Source organism: Rattus rattus, chromosome 6 (genome assembly GCF_011064425.1).
Source record: "Rattus rattus isolate New Zealand chromosome 6, Rrattus_CSIRO_v1, whole genome shotgun sequence".
In the NCBI taxonomy this organism is placed as follows: Eukaryota; Metazoa; Chordata; class Mammalia; order Rodentia; family Muridae; genus Rattus; species Rattus rattus.
This window is the reverse complement of record NC_046159.1, coordinates 30840460-30859505: the sequence shown is the minus strand read 5'-3', so window position 1 is coordinate 30859505 and position 19046 is coordinate 30840460. Positions and strand designations below refer to the sequence as shown.

The 19046-nt window shown below is 46.6% G+C and overlaps 1 protein-coding gene across 3 annotated transcripts in view; it reads left to right on the top strand.

The window, feature by feature from the left end:
* The window catches only part of Ift122 (intraflagellar transport 122), a 68366-nt gene that overhangs the window by 12228 nt on the left and 37092 nt on the right, over positions 1 to 19046 (top strand). For 2 of the 3 annotated variants that reach the window (XM_032905863.1, XM_032905861.1), the window contains exons 4-10: positions 5588 to 5666; positions 7771 to 7847; positions 11129 to 11195; positions 11932 to 12078; positions 15140 to 15215; positions 18288 to 18479; positions 18629 to 18767. In XM_032905863.1, coding sequence (XP_032761754.1) covers positions 5588 to 5666; positions 7771 to 7847; positions 11129 to 11195; positions 11932 to 12078; positions 15140 to 15215; positions 18288 to 18479; positions 18629 to 18767 — 777 coding nt within the window. Of the gene's footprint in view, positions 1 to 5587; positions 5667 to 7770; positions 7848 to 11128; positions 11196 to 11931; positions 12079 to 13133; positions 13311 to 15139; positions 15216 to 18287; positions 18480 to 18628; positions 18768 to 19046 lie in introns of all 3 variants that reach the window. The other variant, XM_032905862.1, reaches the window with a different exon arrangement.

The window sequence follows — 19046 nt, the reverse complement described above, 5'->3', positions numbered from 1 at the left end:
AGTGGCCATAGAAATGGCAAGAAGTGATGAGGTTCTGGATATGCTTTTGAGTATGGAGCAGATGGGGTTTCCTGGCAGGTTGGATGTGGGTGTGAACATTGCAGGCAGCCCCACAGCTTTTGACCTGAATGACTGAGTGATGGAGTTACCCTCCACTGATGTGGCTGGTATTGCCAGTGGGACAATTGCAGTGGAAGATCCAAAGTTCAGGTGTGCACATTTCCACTGTGGAAGGCTATGTAGGAAAGAAAGCAGAGATTGCTGGAATGCATTGAGTGGCAAGGGTGTGGGACCTAGGACACAGGTAGTGCTTTGCTTCAGAAAGGAGCAGTGGCAGGGGGAGGGAGGCCTGGCTATGAGAGTAGGTATCTAAAGGGTCTTCTTGCTGGTTCTTCCATGGTTTTAGTTAACAAGAAACCACCGGAACTGAGAGTGAGGACTGGAAAGGAAGTGCTTGAGAGTTGAAGAGAAAGGAACAAAAAAATGGCAGCCTCAGAGAGTGGGAAAAATGAATGGACTGGGGGGTGGGTACAGTGAGACCTCCAGCGAGCAGAGGATGAACTTGAAGTTGGTGGTTAGGAATTAGAGGTGACATCATTTTTTTTTTAAGATTTATTTATTATATACGAGTACACTGTAGCTGTCTTCAGACACCAGAAGAGGGCATCAGATCTCATTACAGATGGTTGCGAGCCACCATGTGGTTGCTGGGATTTGAACTCAGGACCTCCGGAAGAACAGTCAGCACTCTTAACCACTGAGCCATCTCTCTGGCCGAGGTGACATCATTTTATGTGGTTTGTCTTCTTCAGCCACTCTGAGCTGCATGGTAGGAGGAGAGGTGGGTTTAGTCTGAGGAGCAGTTTTACAGGCAAGGTAAAGCGCAGAGCAGAGAGGATGCATAGTCACAAGCAGTGACCTTGAAAAGTGGAGATGGGCTGTAAGGGAAGAGACATGGTGGACAGGAGGTGAGGTCTTACGGACTTGAGGGATTACTATACTGGAGGACCTGGAAGCCTAGGGGAGGAGGTGCTCAGAGAACTGCTGTGTGAAACCGAGATCTCGACTTAACTTCATGTGGACTGGGGACATAGCTGAGCGGTAGAACACTTGCCTAGCAGTCTCTTGCTCAAGGGCCTGAGTTCCTTCAACAGCACTGCGAAGATTGAAGCAAAGTGAAGAAAAACAGTAGATAGGTAGGTAGGTATATTAAAAGACAGACAGACAGACAGAATGCTATGCTGTGGAAGTTTTAATCTTGGCCCAACCCAAAAGCTGTCTTTCTTTTGTTAATTTATTAGAACGGGCAGATGGCTCACCAAGGTAAGGTATGTGCAGTGAGCCTGATTTGAATTTGATCTCTGGTCACAACATGGTATAAAGAGAGAACCTACTCTTGCAAGTTGTCCTTTAACCTTCAAATGTATATTGTGGCATGCATGAGTCCACACATACACATATTCACACACAAAATAAAATATCTAGGTTAATATTATCTAAACTAGACATTAAAATATCTAATGCATTATTACTGTGCGTGCACGCACATAAGGGCTTGTTTTCATGGCACATATGTGAAGTTAGAGGAAAACTTTATGGAGACTGTTCTCTCTGTCCACCTTTCCTTGGATTCTGGGGACTGAGCTCAGGTTATGAAGCTCATGTGGCAAGTGCCTTTACCTACTGAGCCAAACTCTGGCCCGAGCCCTGACTTTGGGCTGAGTATTGTCTCTGCTACTTCCTCTGTCGATATGTGGCTGGAGATGAGGCTCTGACTGCAGTTAGAGCCCCTGTACCAAGGGTACAAAGCTTAGATGAGCCTCAGACGCAGGTTTGTAATTGCTTTGGATGGAGGACTTCTCTAAGAATTAGATAAAAGCTTCAAGCTGCTCGGCAGGGAATGCACATTCTTCATGTATATGCAGCGTCTTCAGCTCTGGCCTGACAGCCTCTTATTTCACTTTGGGAGAACACTTAATGGGTAAGTCCAGGGACAAGTTAGTGAGACAGCACACATTTCTTTCTTCGTGGTCAGGTGTCTGTGCTATGACAGTTTGAGTTCAAGTAGAGAGTAATGGTCTAAGGAGACCAGTGGCAGGCTGCCTGGGTAGCTGAATTATTTGTATATGGGTGCAGAAGTTGCTGGGTATCCTGAGTGTGAGAGAAGCCCTGTGGCCTGTAGGCCTGTAAGCAGTGGCATTTGTCAGCATTCTGTAGAACTCTGTCACACGTGTCATTTCATGTGACTCTTCTTGTAGCCCTCTGAAACTTGCAGCAAGGCACTCTTACTTCCTCCGGCAGAGGGGCACACAGGCCTGGAGCAATTACAGAGCCTAAGCGATGTCCTCTGACTACTATGCCTGGGTCTTCCTGGTGTATCATGCTTTTTGCAACACATAATGATTAGGTAGTCTTAGTTCCTCCAAACTTGTCTATACCCTTAGATCTGAAAATTGAGACATACAGATTGTGATTTGACTCTTTAAGCCTGCTTGGTTCTGACTTCCGAAGTTTCCTAAGTAATTAATGAGCTACCATAGTTAAAGGTGTGAAAGATAGAGTCCCCTTGTTCAAAAACAGCATAAACCAGTATTAAGAGAGTAACAGTAGCTATGTTTTTAGCACAATTCTATTCCAGGCATTGTTCTGAACATTTTATATGTGTGTGTGCATGTGTGCACATGCATGCTCTTTCTTCCCATCAACTATGAAGTAAATCCTATCAATGTCCATTTTCACACTAGGAAATGAAACCCTGGAGGTGTCCAGGAGCTAGTTCCGGTCACACAGCTGCTTAGTGACATCACTAGGGATTCTGATGCAGAGACTCTGGGCCTGGAGCCTGTACTTGTCATCCGTGATGCTCACTAGGTCAGGAAACAGGGAGGGTACACCTGAGAGTAGAGTCTCTCTCTGATTAACATTTGCTGCAGTGCCATGTTGCTCACCTACAACCTCTGTTCCGTTTGAGCTACTACAAAAGGTTCTTTGCATATGTTGTCTCTGCATAGCCTCTGAGTGAGGACTTCTGCTCCCTCTCTGTTTCAAATGGGAACACCGAGGCTCTAGGAGCAGTGACTTCTGAAGACAACCTTCCCGTTGTCCTAAGATTAAAATCTAAAAATCAGCAGGTTGGGCTAGCGAGATGGCTCAGCAGGCCATTACACTTGACTTTGCCACCAAGCCTGACAAGCTGGGTTTGATCAGTGGAACCCACATGGTGGAAGGAGAGAACTCCCAAAAGTGGTCCCAGCATGCACCATGGGTCTTTGTGCCTCTTGCATACATATATTCACACATTAATAAAAATCTAACAAGACTCTGCAGCTGGGTGTGCAAATGCTGTCCTATGCTTGCTTTGTGGAGGCTCCCGGGGTTTGCTACAAAGTACCTCACTCTTGCTTTAAGTTGGTATCTATGGAGTGAATAAGGAATTACTTGGTTAATGTTGCCTCTTTAGCCTGTTCTTTCTTAAACCCCAGGCAGTGTGGAGATGTAAGCTCATCTCCGCTCTTCCCTTCAGGCCTGCCTCTCGTCCCACTGCTTGGGGTAAAGGTGCCATCTGCATTATGGCCCCAAAGGCCCTAGAGCTCCTTCTCTCATCTGCTGCATCCTTTGCCACCTGCTCCAAGCTGTGACTCTCATGGCTTCCCAGCCATGCCAGCCTTTGCTGCCTTAGGGCCTTTGTATCTTTCATCTGTGTACACATCTTGCTCTTCCTTTGTACTTGGGTCAGCTCTGCTTATCCTTTAGATCTGCCCTGAAGGATCTCATCTGCATGCAGTCTAGGGGGCAGTGGTTCTCAACCTTCCTAATGCTGCACCCCATCAGTACAGTTTCTCATGTTGTGGTGACCCCCTACCCCCAACCATAAAATTATTTTCATTCTACTTCATAACTGTAATGTTGTATTGTTATGAATTGTAATGTAAATATCTGTGCTTTTTGATAGTCTTAGGTGACCTCTGTGAAAGTGACATTTGACCCCCAAAGTGGTCTCAACCCACCAGTTGAGAACCACTGCTCTAGGAGATGCTGACCTAAGAGCTCAGTTTCAGTCAGGCAAGATGGGTAGGTTTTTGAGATCTGTTGCACAGAGTGATAATCACAGTTGACAATAATATATATTTAAAACTGCTAAAAGAACAAACTTTAATGTTCTCAACGTTAAAAATGTAAGTATCTAAGGTGATAAATATGTTAATTTGACTAAATATATTAAAACCCTGAATATACATGAATATATACAACTTTGAGAGCTGAGGAGATGGCTCAGTTGGTTAAGTGCCTGCTGCGAAAGCATGAAGACCTGAGTTTGTATCTCTAGCACAGTGGTGTGTATGCCTGCTGGCCCAGCATTAGGGAGGTGGGGCAGGACGAGCTCTCTGGACAGGTAACCTAGCTAAGTCTGAGCTCCGGGGTTAGTGCAGTAGAGGAGAGCAGTAGAGGAAGGTACCTGACATCAGCCTTACCCCACACTCTTATGAACACGCATGTATGTGTACTCACATACACCACACAAACACATGTGTAGACAAATATATACAACTGTAAATTTAAAAAAAATTAGGAGGCTAGAGAAGTGCCATAGCAGTCAAAAGCACCAACTGTTCTTCTAGAGGACCCAGGTTCAATTCCCAGCACCTACATGGTGGCTTACAACCACCTACAACTGTAGTTTCAGGGATCTGTTGTCATCCTCTGGCCTTCAGGCACCAGGCATGTGCATGGTACACAGACATGTAAGCAAATACCCATAAAATAAAAATAAGTAAAATCTTTAAAAAAGTAAAAATTTGGAGTTGGGGATTTAGCTCAGTGGTAGAGTGCTTGCCTAGCAAGCGCAAGGCGCTGGGTTCGGTCCCCAGCTCCGAAAAAAAGAAAAGAAAAAAAAAAAAAGGAAAAAAAAGGAAAAATTTTAATGTTAGCTCCCCCAGTTACGCTCTTTTGAGGACTCACTCCCCACCCCCCATATTGTATCTGTGTTGGATAAGCTTAATGTCTGCTTCTTGGACTAGACACCATGGAACTGAAGCTTAAATATCTGAATCGCTGCTCAGCCCTTACTGCAGAGCATGGCACACAGATGTAGCTGACCCTCAGTGTGTCTGGGCATACTTAGTGTCAGGAAGAGCAGGTGGAACCCCAAAGTCCAAACTGCAGTCCTCGTTGCCAGTGTTGCTGAGAAGCAGTGGAAGAGCTGGGGTACAGTTTCTTTGTGGGGTATGTAAGCCCTAGGTTCCATCCCTACACCACATACAAAAACAGTGCTAGAGAATAAAGGGGTACTTACTCCCCTTTTTCAGACAGGGTCTCTTGTAGTCCAGGCTGGCCTCTAACTCATTCTATAGCCAAGGATGACTCTGAACCTCTGATCTTCTTGCCATGATGGGTGATGGGAATACACCCCTACTCTGTGCAGTGCTGGATTTGAACCTGGGCCTCATACATACTAGACAGCTACTCTTGTCAACTGAACTACATTACTAGCTGAGTGTGTGCCTTGAAGAATTAGTTTTCTTGGACATTCTCTCAAAAATTATGGTTTAAAATACATGTGAGGATTTTCTTTTTAAAAAACCTTTAGGCAAGCGCTTTGCATCTGGATCTGCTGACAAGAGCATCATTATCTGGACCTCAAAACTGGAAGGCATTCTGAAGTACACGTGAGTGACTCATGGGTGACAGCTGTCTTGTTTGCCTGAGACAGGGTCTTCCTCTATAAGGCAGGCCTCAAGCTTATAACCTTCCTGCCTCAGCCTCAGGCAGCTAGGTTTACAAGGGCTGCCCATGACTCTGCTCTGACTGCTCTTCTCTGTAGCCACACCCTCGTGGGAAGAATGTATGAAGACGCTCTCCTCTCTAAGATGCACTTGGATTAAGCATGGGGAAGGGTTGGTAGGGAATGATGGGTCACCAGCTCAGCCAGCTAATCTGGCACCACAGATCCTCTCATTCCCCTCTCACCCAGCCTGTCCCCTTCAGTGTCTCTGCCTTTGAGAATGGCTTTGCATCTACCCAGTATCAAAAGCTAGACAGGCCAGTGTGCTTTAAGGCTCCTGCTCCTTAGGGGCCATGCTCAAATCTCCCTCTACTAGTTAGCCCCTCTCCATCTCTAGGTCTCAGGTGCAGCTGTGTCTGCTGCCAACCCATTCCTACCACCCAGACTCAGGAATGCCTCTCCTGAGCATTACTTACAGCTGTGGTCTTACATATTCTGGCTGATTAATGTCACCCATTGGCCTGTGGGCTCTGGAAGGTAGACTCTGTCCCTGTTTTCACATGTTTATAATTCTAGCACCTAGCACCATACCTGGTCCATAGAAAGTACTTTTCTTATTTTCAACTATAGAGAAATACCCCAAATGTAAACTGGGCCATCGGCCACCAGGTGTTAGGTACATTAACACTATTATGTAGACAAATTTTGGCAAGTAAAGTCCTTAGACCCTTTCATCTTCCTGAACTTTAAACTAAGTACTTACCATCTTCCATTCTGCCTTGTCTCAGCCTTGGCAACTGTCATTGTCCTTTTTGAGGAGTTTGGCTCCTCTAGGTGCCTCATGTAAGTGAATCATATAGCATTTGGTGTTTTGTGATTGACTTAGGGTTTTCATTGTTGTGAAGAGACCATGACCAAGGCAGCTCTTACAAAGAACAACATTTATTTGAAGCTGGCTTACAGGTTCAGAGGTTTAGTCCATTATCATCATGGCAGGAAGCTGGCAGGGTCTACTTAGTGTCATGGTGCTAGATGACCTGAGAGCTCTACTGCATCTTGATCAGAAGGCAGCCCGGAGAAGACTGGCTCCCACCTCCCACGTGGCTAGGAGGAGGGTCTCTAAGCCCACCCTCACAGTGACACACTTCCTCCAAGGCCACACCTCCTAATAGTGTCACTCCTTGGGCCATGAGTATTCAAACCACCACAGTTTATTTCATGTAATGTCCTCATGACTGAGTAATACACCTTTGTGTGTATATTCCATTCGGATTGCTAATGGATCAGCCGATGAACATTTGGGCTGCTTCTACCTGTTGTCTACTGTGATCCATGCTGCTCTGAACACCAAGTTTAGATGAACAGTGAATGAGACCATGCTCACAGTGTTACCAAGAAGTGAGCGGCTAGATCTGGGCTGAGATGCCATAGAGCGCACCTCAGCATTTGCCATGTTTCCAGACCCTGGCCTGCACTGTATTCCTCACACTCCACCCTATGTTTCTGGACAGGAGAAATTGTCAATTAAGAGCCACAAATACAGCATGTCACCTGCACCTTGCACTAGGCTGGGTTCTCTGTCTTTGTCTCAGACACGCACTGGAGGTATCAGGAGGAGAGCCCTAGAGGAGGAGTTTGAGTTGGGTGGGATGCTGACTTGGTAGAAACTGGTTTTGAGGGCAGTCCTGTCAATGAGGCCCTGTGCTGTTGGTCCCCTAGAGCAGGGCTTGCACTGTGTCATCTGAGGCTTCAGTCTTAGGGTTGTTCTTTTTTGTTTGTTTGTTTTGTTTTGTTTTTAAATGTATTTTTTTTTTTTTTTGCCTGAAGAGGTTAGAAGAGGGCATCAGATCCTTTAGAACTGGAGTTACAGACAGCTGTGAGCTGTTTTTGGGTACTGGGATTGAATTCTGGTCCTCTGGAAGAGTATTAAGTGCTCTTAACTGGTGAGCCATCTCTCCAGCTCCTTCAGGCCTGCTTTGAATCTCCAGTTGTAGCTACTGAGACATTTGTGGTTTGTTGTGGATAATCTTCAGCTCTTCAACTTCCAGGCACAATGACTCTATACAGTGTGTCTCCTACAATCCTGTGACCCACCAGCTGGCATCTTGCTCCTCCAGTGACTTTGGTAAGTTTCAGTTCCCAGCACCTCTAGTGGGGAATGCTGAGACACACGTACAAGCCGATGCCTGTCCTTAGAGAGTGAGACCTCTTCACCTCCAGCAGCCAAGGGAGGTGATCCTTTAAGTTTGCAGCAAGAGCTGGGCAGTGGTGCCACATGCTTTTAATCCTAGAGATTGGGAGGCAGAGGCAGGCAGATCTTTGTGAGTTCGAGGCCAGCCTGGACTACATAGTTCCAGGACAACTGGAGCTACACAGAGAATCCCCACCTTTAAAAGAAAGAAACTGCATTGAGACAGTGAGAGGTGATGACCTTGAGGATGGCAAGCCATTTGAGACAGATGAGCAGTAGGGTCCTAGGGGAAGAATGGTGTGAAGGATGGGGGCACACAGAAGACTTGCTCACCCTAGCAGGGACTTCTTTTCTCTGGAAGCACTGCCATTTGCCTAGAACAATGGAGCATGTCCTCTTGTGCTGATCCATGTACCTGTCTGGGGGAGATAAAATATCCCTGCTTTCAAGCCTATGGCAGACGAAGGTAGGATTTGCAAAAATACCGCATAGGTAAAAGTACTCGGGCTAGGGAAATGGCTCTGTGGGTAAAGTGCTCTCGTTAGATCAAAGCTCAAGTGCCCATGTACAAGCCAGCTGTGGCGCTTTGTCTGCAGCTCCAGTCAGGTCCCAGGGCCTGCTGGACAGACAGCCAGGCCAAGATGAGAGACCCTGTCAGAAAAATAGAGAGGGATAGAGGAAGGTATCTCACCATCAGCTTCTACTTCCTAGGACAGGCTTCCCCACACACAACTCCGCCAAGCATACACATGCAGCCATACCTATAGGGTCTTAGTGGCACTGTGCTGATAGTTTACAGTGAATTTTTTAAAAAGAGAATTCCTATGGTATGAGAGCCATTAAAAAAATTTCTGAGTTCTGTGCCAACTCCTGAAATTATGTTTCACTCATTCCTATTCTCCTGGTGAAGGAGAAAATACAGGGGTTCAGTATGGTTCTGGGACCACTGGCAGTCACTTAGCCAACACTGGAGAGGAGTAGGGTGAGACCCAGGCTGGGCAGCTATGTGCAGAGTTTGAGTGCAGATATTCCTAAGGGGGCTGGGCAGGAAGGTTCCTGCAGCCGAAGGCTTCCTGCACTTGCAGTGGAGCACAGACAAAACGCATGGGTGGGGTGGAAATGTTAGAAGGAAGGGAGGGGAAGACTCAGGCATTCACAGACATTTCCCTTTTAAACCTTGCTTAGCTACAGGGACTCTAGGGACCCATGTGACTGGGACAGTAGGGAACAAGAAGAGATAAGACCCAGTTGGGAAAACTGGGATTGAATAGGTCACAACTCTCCGGAAGCCCAGTGTGTTTATTGGATCGAGTTGACCATAGAGGCAGGGTTCTTGTTTACAGCTGAGTCACGGAGGCAGGTTATTACAGATGAGGGGGCAGGTTGAGCTAACCTCGTCAGAGCGTTCTCTCTAGGGCACAGTCTTCAAGCCATAAATATCTGGGAGGAAAGCTGTGGTGGCCTTTTCTGCATGCATTGGCAGTATGCACACATAGTAGGGAAGGCTCTCCCATCCCCTTTAGTCTCACCCCAGGGGCAGAGGCTTTGCCGTTGCTCTGGGTCTGAAGCTGTGGGGTCCTTGACGTGACGCCATGTGATAGCACACATTCACTCAGGTCTCCACTCACCCACGGCTTTCTCTGCTCTCTGTGTGTGCATTGGCTGTGTATGTCACAGCCCAGGCAGGGTGGTTTGCTTTGTTGTCTGTTGTTTAGGGCACTGGACCACCTCTGAGGATTGGTGGGAGCAAGCCTAAGCTGACCAATGTGCCATGTGCAGTGCACAGCTCACATACAGTCATTTGAGGTGACAGAGGCCTAGAAAGTGGACTTTCCAAAAAGCTTATTCGTTACCTTTTTTTTTTTTTAAAGATTTATTTATTTAATGTATGTGAGTACACTCTAACTGTCTTTAGACACACCAGAAGAGGGCATCAGATCCCATTACAGATGGTTGTGAGCCACCATGTGGTTGCTGGGAGTTGAACTCAGGACCTCTGGAAGAGCAGTCAGTGCTCTAACCACTGAGCCATCTCTCCAGCCCCTCGTTACTTATTTTATTGTTATTAGCTTGACAGAGTTAGGTTTCATGGTGACATTGTCAAACACTTCGTTTTTGTTGTTTCTCCACACCTCTCTGCCTCATCCACACTCCCTCCCTGGTGCCCTCCTTCCCCTTTCACGTCTGTTACCATTCCCCTCCCCCAAGCCTCTTGTTCCCTCTCATAATTTCCTTGTAATTTCATTGTCTGAACCCACTGTCACACCCCTTATTTACAAACATTAAAGGTTAGGCATGAGAACACATGTTGTCTGTCTGTCTAAGACTGGGTCATCTCAGTTAGGCATGAGAACACGTGGTGTCTGTCTGTCTGTCTGTCTGTCTGTCTGTCTGAGACCGGGTCATCAGTGGGAAGCTCACAGCCTCACTCCTGCACTTTCCATTTTCTTTCTTTCTTTCTTTCTTTCTTTCTTTCTTTCTTTCTTTCTTTCTTTCTTTCTTTCTTTCTTTCTTTCTTTTCCCCCCCCACCCCCCGGGGCTGGGGACCGAACCCAGGACCTTGCGCTTCCTAGGCAAGTGCTCTACCACTGAGCCAAATCCCCAACCCCCCATTTTCTTAACTATTTTCATGCCAGGTTGTTCTCCGGCAGCCACACCCCAGCTATGGGCAGCTAAGTTGACCTTTTCTTTGGGATATAAATCTGAAAAACTTGTCTAGAACCTCACCATCTACCTTTTATTTTATTTTTAAACAACAGTGGTAGAGTCTCAGTGCATTGCAGAGACAGTGCAGAGCAGCGCCATGTATTTTTCACCCAGTTCTCCTAGTGGGTTCCCAGGAGGCACCCAATGGGCAGTACAGAAACCAGGGAGGAGGGGCACAGTGTGTTTTAGTTCTGTCCCTCAATCACGTGTGGCAGTGTATGACCACTGCAGCACAGGATCCCATTCCCATACCAGTGTCCTCCACCTACCACCCTCTGCCACTAGGTACCCACAATCCCAGTAGCCATAGATGTGTTCTCCGGGTGTGTAGTTGTCATTCAGTATGTTATATACGTGGACTTTTATGGTGTCAAGCCTTTGGAAGTTGGCTTTTTCTTTTTCTTAACTCAGCATAAGACCCTGGAGGTTTGAGTTTTGTGTGAACGGATGGTTTCCTCCTCTCTGTTGCTGAGAAGTCTTGCTCTCTTTTCTGTTGCTCGATACTGAAGGGCTGTGGTCTCCTGAGCAGAAGTCTGTCTCCAAGCACAAATCCAACAGCAAGATCACCTGCTGCAGGTAAGCTAGGGAGGCTCTAACCACAGGCGTTGTGTTCCTTTCTCTCCCCAGCAGACCCCACAGAGAAAGTGTGCTGTTGGCCAGTTGGGTAGGCTTCAGTATTTCCCTCTTCCTTCTCTCGTCTCCTTGATGGAAAGACTGGTGCCTTTGATAATCTTTGTATGCTGAGCTGGCATGGGTGTCTCCGCTGGGAAACTCAGGCAGGAACCTCTGACGCTGGTGCTAGACTCAGACCAGAATCTGCATCCTGTCACTGATAGGCCTGTGACCTTGGGGTGGTTACTAAATCATGGAGCACTGGTGATAACAATACCATTTCCGGCAATACAGCACCAGTAGGCCTAGGCACTCTATAACTGAGCAGCTTCTGAAGGTACTCTGTGATTCAACTCGTGTGATTTGTTGAATGACACGTGAAGCCCTGTTCGAGGGCTAAAAAGTCACGAGACAGTCTGTTTACTGGGAGCCCTTGGATTGGGAGGGAGCTGAACTGTAAAGCAGAAAATAGGGCCTAGTCTGGATACAGGCTGCCTTGGCGATGTCTGCAGAGTTGGGATAAATGCCATCTAAAATAGATGTCCCTGCCTTAGTCTCCCTGACTCCAGATGTAAGTGCAGTCTAAGCTGAGTCTGTCAGGAATAAGTGAGAGCGATGAAACCACAACCTGGCTGCTGCTGCCTCACAGCCCTGTCCTCTGTGTGCCCCCCCCCATGCCCTCCATTGGCTGTGTGTGCAGCTGGACAAATGATGGTCAGTACCTGGCTCTGGGGATGTCCAATGGCATCATCAGCATCCGGAACAAAAATGGCGAAGAGAAAGTGAAGATCGAGCGCCCTGGGGGCTCCCTCTCCCCAATATGGTCCATCTGCTGGAACCCTTCAAGGTACCCATGGCTGTGTTTCTCCTGGTTGGGACTGTTAGAAGAAGCCTCTCTGCTCTTTTTCTCTTCCTGACGTCTTTGTAGTTTAAAGTCCTCTCTTCCCACTTGCCTGGTCTGTTTGGAACCTGCTTTTTATAAATGAAGTTTTAAAAGAGCCTATATTGAATTTTGGAATGAATCCCAGAGATTTAGCTAAACAGATGAACTATCTAGGCCAGCAGACAGAAAGAGAGAGAGAGAAAGAGAGAGAGAGAAAGAGAGAGAGAGAGAGAGAGAGAGAGAGAGAGAGAGAGAGAGAGAGAGAGACAGACTTCTTCATGGACTAATTGTTCCGATCTCCCTGTGCTTCTTTTCTTGTTTCGTCCGCCCTTCCCTCATGTCCAAAGCATGCACCCACCCTCCTGTTAACACCCACCTTACTGTTAACAGAATGGCACTCTCTTGGGTGCTTTATTTTTTTTAAATTTCTCTGGCCAAAAAGTTAAAATTAAGCCTACAAGTACCCCTAAAACCTAAAGGTCTGCAGACAGTTGGCACCTACCTGCTCAAACCTCATACATACTTTTCTTTTATGCCATGTGACTTTGAGGGTGGACTAAAAGCTCTCTCGGCTCTTTGCGTAATTCTATAATATTATTAAACCTATCCCCACAGAGTTCTCTGCGGGTAAATTAAAGGGCTCAATTGTTTACTGTCCCAGTGTTACTTTACAGGTGGGCGCCCACTTGATTGAGGAGGCTGTTTAATGCCGTTGCCTTTCTTACAACAGGTATTATATTTCTTCCTGAGTAACTCTGTCCTGCGGAGGCCCTCCACGTGTAGAGCATGCCTTCAAAGGCCATTAGCCTACCCCAGAGTTCCTGCTGTTTGATTTTGTGGCCACAGATGACTTTGTGGCTTCAAGCTACCATTTTTAATTCATGAGAAGCAGGATGCCCAGTTACCTGGTGGCTGTCCTCTTCCGGGCAGGGTCCAGGGGCTCCTTGGCAGGTTTTGAAATTATGGCTTCAGTGTAGTCCTAGGCAATGTGATTGTGAACATCCCCTTACTGTCTACAGCCGATGGGAGAATATCTGGATGAGCAGAGAGAACGAGGATGCTGAGGATGTCATTGTCAACAGATATTTTCAGGAAATCCCTTCCATTCTGAAGTCAACAGTGTACAGTAGTCAGGGTAGTGAGGCAGAGGAGGAAGAGCAAGAGGAAGAGGACGACAGTCCCAGGGACGGCAACTCGTGAGTGTGTCCCACAGAGTGAGGACCCTCGGGAGGGCCCAGGCCCCCACAGACCTGCCGAAGCAAATGCTGCTGAGGAACTCCTTGGCCAAGGGCAGCAGAACAGGGGCCGGGGATTGTTGGTGTGCCCCCACACTCACAAAGGGAAGCTCCCCTGAGAAGCATGTGTGGGTGGCAGATAGAGCAATCCTCTGAGAAAGGAGGAGAAACTGGGTAGCACAGAGGAGGATACACCTTTGTAAACTGCCGTCTCTGAATAGGCCCCTGGTACCTCTGTTTGTCCCTTCTGACTTCCATGCCTGCTTCTCAAGTTAATGTCTGAGCGAGCCCCTTCCAGCAACATTAGACATTCTCCGAGAAGCTTGATTTACAGTGCCTTGGTAGGACCACCATTCATTTGATGCTTTTTGTTACTGGATATGTTTCCTTGGCCTATTCCCACTCTGTTTTACCTTGCATTGGCTAGGACATATACAAAGGGGAAGCCCTTAACTCTCACCCCCTTACACCCATAGTCCTGGCTGTTGGGCAGTCTCTCTTTTCTCAGTTGATATGATCTGTAAGGGAAATCCTTGTGGTAGATTGGGAAAAGCTGAGGCAGCCAGGGTGTTGTGATTGGACAATCACATTCTAGCTTGGGACCCTCCTCACTGTACCCCTGACATCTAAGACTCCTTAGAGGAATCCAGGTTTGTGGGGTGGGAAGTGGACGCACAGAAAGGAATAAGGATGGCCCCTCAGGTTCCCATCTGAGCTTCAGGTCTATTTTATTATCAACATGGTGTTTTGGTAAAGCCCACTGCCCACCATTATGGGCTTGATTGGACACTCCTGGTGTAGTGTCTAGCAGCTTAGCCTAATGCAGTGCCACATGCAGCCTCTCCACAGGGGCTTTGCTGGTGGCTAGGGTTTGGACTTCAGTGTCAGTAAGCATAGTTCATCTGTAAGCCTTCTGCTAGCATCTTCCTTACCTTTCCCCCTTTTCTGAATTCTGAATTAATGTCTATGGCATTTTACTCACTGCCATCCTGGCTGGGGTTTCCAGACCATGCTACACAGAGCATACTTATGTGGCTACTGGTGCTGCCAGGTGACTGTCAGACCCTGGGCTTAGGGAAGCAGGCGTTAATAGAGGCTCAGCCACTTGGGAAGAATTTTGTTCCAGCCTTCAGGCTGGGAAACCTCTCTCTGCATTCTAAGTGGTTGGCTTCCCATCTGAGTGGAGGCCTTTCTCCTAGGTTCTGGTCCTGAAGTCCCGTTCCACGGCACAGATCTATAGGCCTGTTTCCAATGGCAGTTGTTGATCTTCAAATGAGATTTATTCAGATGCCATTTTATCTTTTCAAGAACCCCGACTGTAAGGGAACTTGGGTGTGGGTGTCAATCTTCTTCTTCAGGAATACTGAGGAAATTCCATCTACTAGAACAGTCTAGCCTCCTCACTATGAGCTATGTCTCATGGCTACTCCTCACATTTAACAGTACACAGGAGAAGGTACCCTTTGGTGTGCCACCATGCTCATCCTTCAAGTTGCTCCCCAGAAAGTCTGAAACAAGGGGCTTACCTTCTGCTGCCGTAGCCATGTCCTAGCCCAGACCATTCACGGCTAGGAGTCAGTGCAATAGCAGATCCCAGGAGGGCCAAACCTGTCTCTGGACTGATTGATGGTTGGTCTGATTGTAATGCTGGCCCCAGTATGGCTGTGTAGTACTTGGCTCCCTGACAAGCTTGGCCAGGGCTTTCTTTTTCCTGTTGTTTGTTGAGCCCCTAGCCACAATCATCAGCAGACTGTGCCCCCTTATAACCTCTTTTGTCTTCTGTTGATTAGAGAGGAACATAATGACATCCTGGCTGTAGCTGACTGGGGACAGAAACTTTCCTTCTACCAGCTGAGTGGGAAACAGGTATGTAGCACCATGCAAACCCACTCACACATGTCAGCTATAGCACACTTTGATAGTGCACTTCTGAGAGTGTTACCAGTGACTATGCACGATCATTGCCAGCATCTGCATATTGAGCTTGACTTCAGATCCTGTGCCCAGTACTTGGTCTTTTCTTCTACAAGTGTGTTGAGCACTGTGAAAAGAGACTTTAATTATGCACTTTTAGAAATGAGAGACCAAGACCAAGACCAGAGCAGTACGTACCACATAGTTGGAAAATGGTGGAGCATGGGATTGAAACCCAGATTGGATTACTTGACTAGATCTTTGAGAACTTCCAATATGCTTTTAAGAGGACATATCCAGTGACATGTTTCTTTCAACTAGGTCCCGCCCCTTAAACTTTATCCTCCTTTCCATAATGTTGGCTGGGGACTGAGCCTTAGACAAGAGTTTTTGAGAGTCATTTAAAGTCCAAACCGTGGCACAGATGGTAACTTGTTTGGGACAGTGAAGTTGTTTCTTGGTTTTTAAGTATCTTTTCAACTCTGGAGTGATTTGGGGATTAAATACAGGATAAGGTTTGCTAAAACAAAGCCAACATTCTTGTCAGAATTAGGTAACATTTGTGTAATTTTGGCCTTTTAGACATTTGTAGTGTTTGCCCAGGCTGTGGCTTAGTAGCCACAGCTGGTGTTCCTTGGTGCAGATACTGTTGTGCTGTTTACAGGACTAGCTCTTTTAGTCCTCAAGTTACTCTGGAGGAACTGCTACCACCATTGCTGTACCTGTAAGAAAATCGAGGTCTTGAGAGGCCATTGGCCTCAAGAACATGGTTTAGCCTGTGGCCACAGCTAGTTTGGAACCTGACCAGACAGATGCTAGAAGTCTGTCAGATTAGTCTAGTGATGACTATTTATAAGATATAATTGAATTAAAAACTGACTTTTAGCCAGGTGGTGTGGTACCCACCTTTAATCCCAGCACTCAGGAAGCAGAGGGAGGCAAGTCTCTTGAGTTCCAGGACAACCAAAGCTACACAAAGAAACCCTGTCTCCAAAAACCACAAAACAAAACAAAAACAAATGAGCAAACAAAAGCTCTGATTTTTATACAAATGATTTTCAATGAAAAGTAATATTAGACTTTAAAGAGACTCATTGTATTTCCCTGCTTGGGATTCACCAGGCTTAAAAAAAAAAAAAACCAAACAAACAAAAAAAACCCTATATATTTATTCTTTTCAAAAAGCATGATGAAGGGAAGGGAAAAAATTAAAAGGTGATCAAACTCTGGCCTTCATTTCTTCAGATACATTTTATTTTCTTCATTCTTTCTATTCCTTCAGATTCCAGTCACTTACTTGACTCTTCATAATCTCTCTGTCTGTTAAAGTCATCCAGTGACTTATTTTAGCCACTTCGTCTTCCAGTTCCCTGTGGGAGCCCAGTTCAAGCCGACTGCAGGAGCAGTCCGTGCTCCTAACCACTGAGCCATCTCCAGCCCCTTCCTTAGTATTGTGAACCATGTTATCCCAGGTGGTTCAAAGTTTTCATCTGCTTGTTCCAGCATCTGAACCACCATGGGTCTGGCCTTGCTGATTGTCTTTTCTCAAATAAGATTCACATTTTCCTACTTTAAAAAATAGTTTAATATGTTTGGATGCTTTGCCTGTACGCATCTATGTGCCTCATGTGTGCAGTGCCCACAGCAGCCAACAGAGGGCGTTAGATCCTGGAATAGGAGTTACAGAGTCCAGTAAACTACCATGTAGTTGCCAGGTCCTCTGTAAGAGCAACCAGTGCTCTTAAACTCTGAGCCTTCCCTCCAACCCCATATTATCCTGCTTTTTGAAATTTTCAATTATATTCTGGGAATTATAAATTGTACACCATAGAAACTAATTTCTCTCACGTTCCTCTGAAGGCAAGTGTGGGAGGGTAGGGAAAGGAGAAAGGAATAGAGGGAGGGAAGGAGAGAGGGAGATCCGGTAGTTGGTGCTGCTGTGCTCTGCCCTGTATTTTCTGTGGGCAGCAGCTGAGATCCTAGTACAGGTTTTGGCTTCACCTGTGAGTCATGTGGGTAGGTAGCTAAAGGTTTCCAGATGGTGAGCAGAGCTCGTGTACAGAATGGGCTTCCTTCTGGCCTTCCTTTCTACAGTATCCCACCTCAAACTCCATGCCCATCCAAAAAGGAGCTGAAAGGGCCAGTGTTGAGAGACTCTTGCCTGAAGCTGTTCCCCTTGCTCAGTTTCTGCCTGCTCTGGTCACTTGCTTCTGCCTTCAGTTGGTCCTTGTAGTTATCCTGACTTAGTTAGTTGTGACTTGGAAGAGGAGCCCTAAGTCTCAGCGGCAGATTCAGCCCTCAGTGTCAGTGACAGGTGCCGGAGTTTTCTTATTAGACTTTGTAGCATTGGGAGGTAGGAGGGAAGCTTTTGGTTGTTAGGCATTTCAAATTCCTAAAAAGGAAAGAAAAGTGAACATACTAAATTTATAATTGTAGTTTAAATTAGTTGAAGGGAATTAACTAAGTTGAAATTGGAGCTGACTGTTTCAGTGGTTTTATGTGTTCAAAATTGCACTCATTAAACTGTCAGCATCGACCGACTGCTCACTTTACCAGATTTATAAATAGGAAAACACTTGGAAGTTGACCCTAAACCTTAAAGCAAAAACTAGGTTTTTAGGGTTATCTTTCTTGAATAAAGAATACAGGGCAGTCTTTTCAAGTGAATACTCTCAGAAAATAAACAGAAAAGAAGCTGAGGTGAGTTGCTGACCATGTGTGAGGTGGGCAATTGAGGGAAAGACTCCCTGGTCTCCAGGTTGGTTGAGGAAGTCTGGCTAACTTCCCAACATTTAGGTCAGGCATGGCAGACTTTAGGGGCCAAGGGTTTGGCTGGGTTGAGGGGAAGAGTGAGTTCCAGAGGTGGAGAGTCCTGTGTAGGAAATGGAGTAGCTCAGGAGATAAGACTGGGCAGCCCCCTTGCCTTCCTAACATTCCCTCTATCTGACTAATGTTGGTGGGGGGAACCCTTACTGTTGTGGTTGTGGATTGGTCTTTCACTTGGTGTGTGTTCTTTTTCCTCAGATCGGGAAGGATCGGCCACTGAACTTTGACCCCTGTTGCATCAGCTACTTCACCAAAGGAGAGTACATTTTGGTAGGGGGTTCAGACAAGCAGGTATCTCTTTTCACCAAGGATGGAGTGCGACTGGGGACCGTTGGGGAGCAGAACTCCTGGGTGTGGACCTGTAGAGTGAAACCTGACTCCAATTACGTGGTGAGTAGAGGAAGTTCATCCTGCAGAGCATTGCTAGAGGAGGCCCTGAGCACCAGGTCAGCCACTCAGATTCTCAGCCATTGCTCCTAACAGGTGGAAGGGAGACTGCTTCTCCCCTCAGTCTAGATTGACAGCACCCTTCTCCACAGGTGGTAGGCTGCCAGGATGGCACCATTTCCTTCTACCAGCTTATCTTTAGCACAGTTCACGGACTCTACAAGGATCGGTATGCCTACAGGGACAGCATGACAGATGTCATTGTGCAACACCTGATCACAGAGCAGAAAGGTAAGAGAGAGCTTGCCCTTGCTTATAGACACCAGCAAAGGGTCTGGGCTTGGGCTGGTGACAGTGCAATGCAAAATAATGGGAAATGTCTCCCTGGCCTTGCTTTAGCTTTTGGCCGTAGAAGGAGGATGCAGATCTCTTTGAGGACCTAGCCAAAGCAATAAAACCTGTTTTGTTTTGTTTTTAAAAAGCACCAACTCATTACATTTTACAATAATTCCATGAGGCTGACAAGTCAGAGCTGTAATGACTGAACTGCATGGGGCTTTGTGGACATTT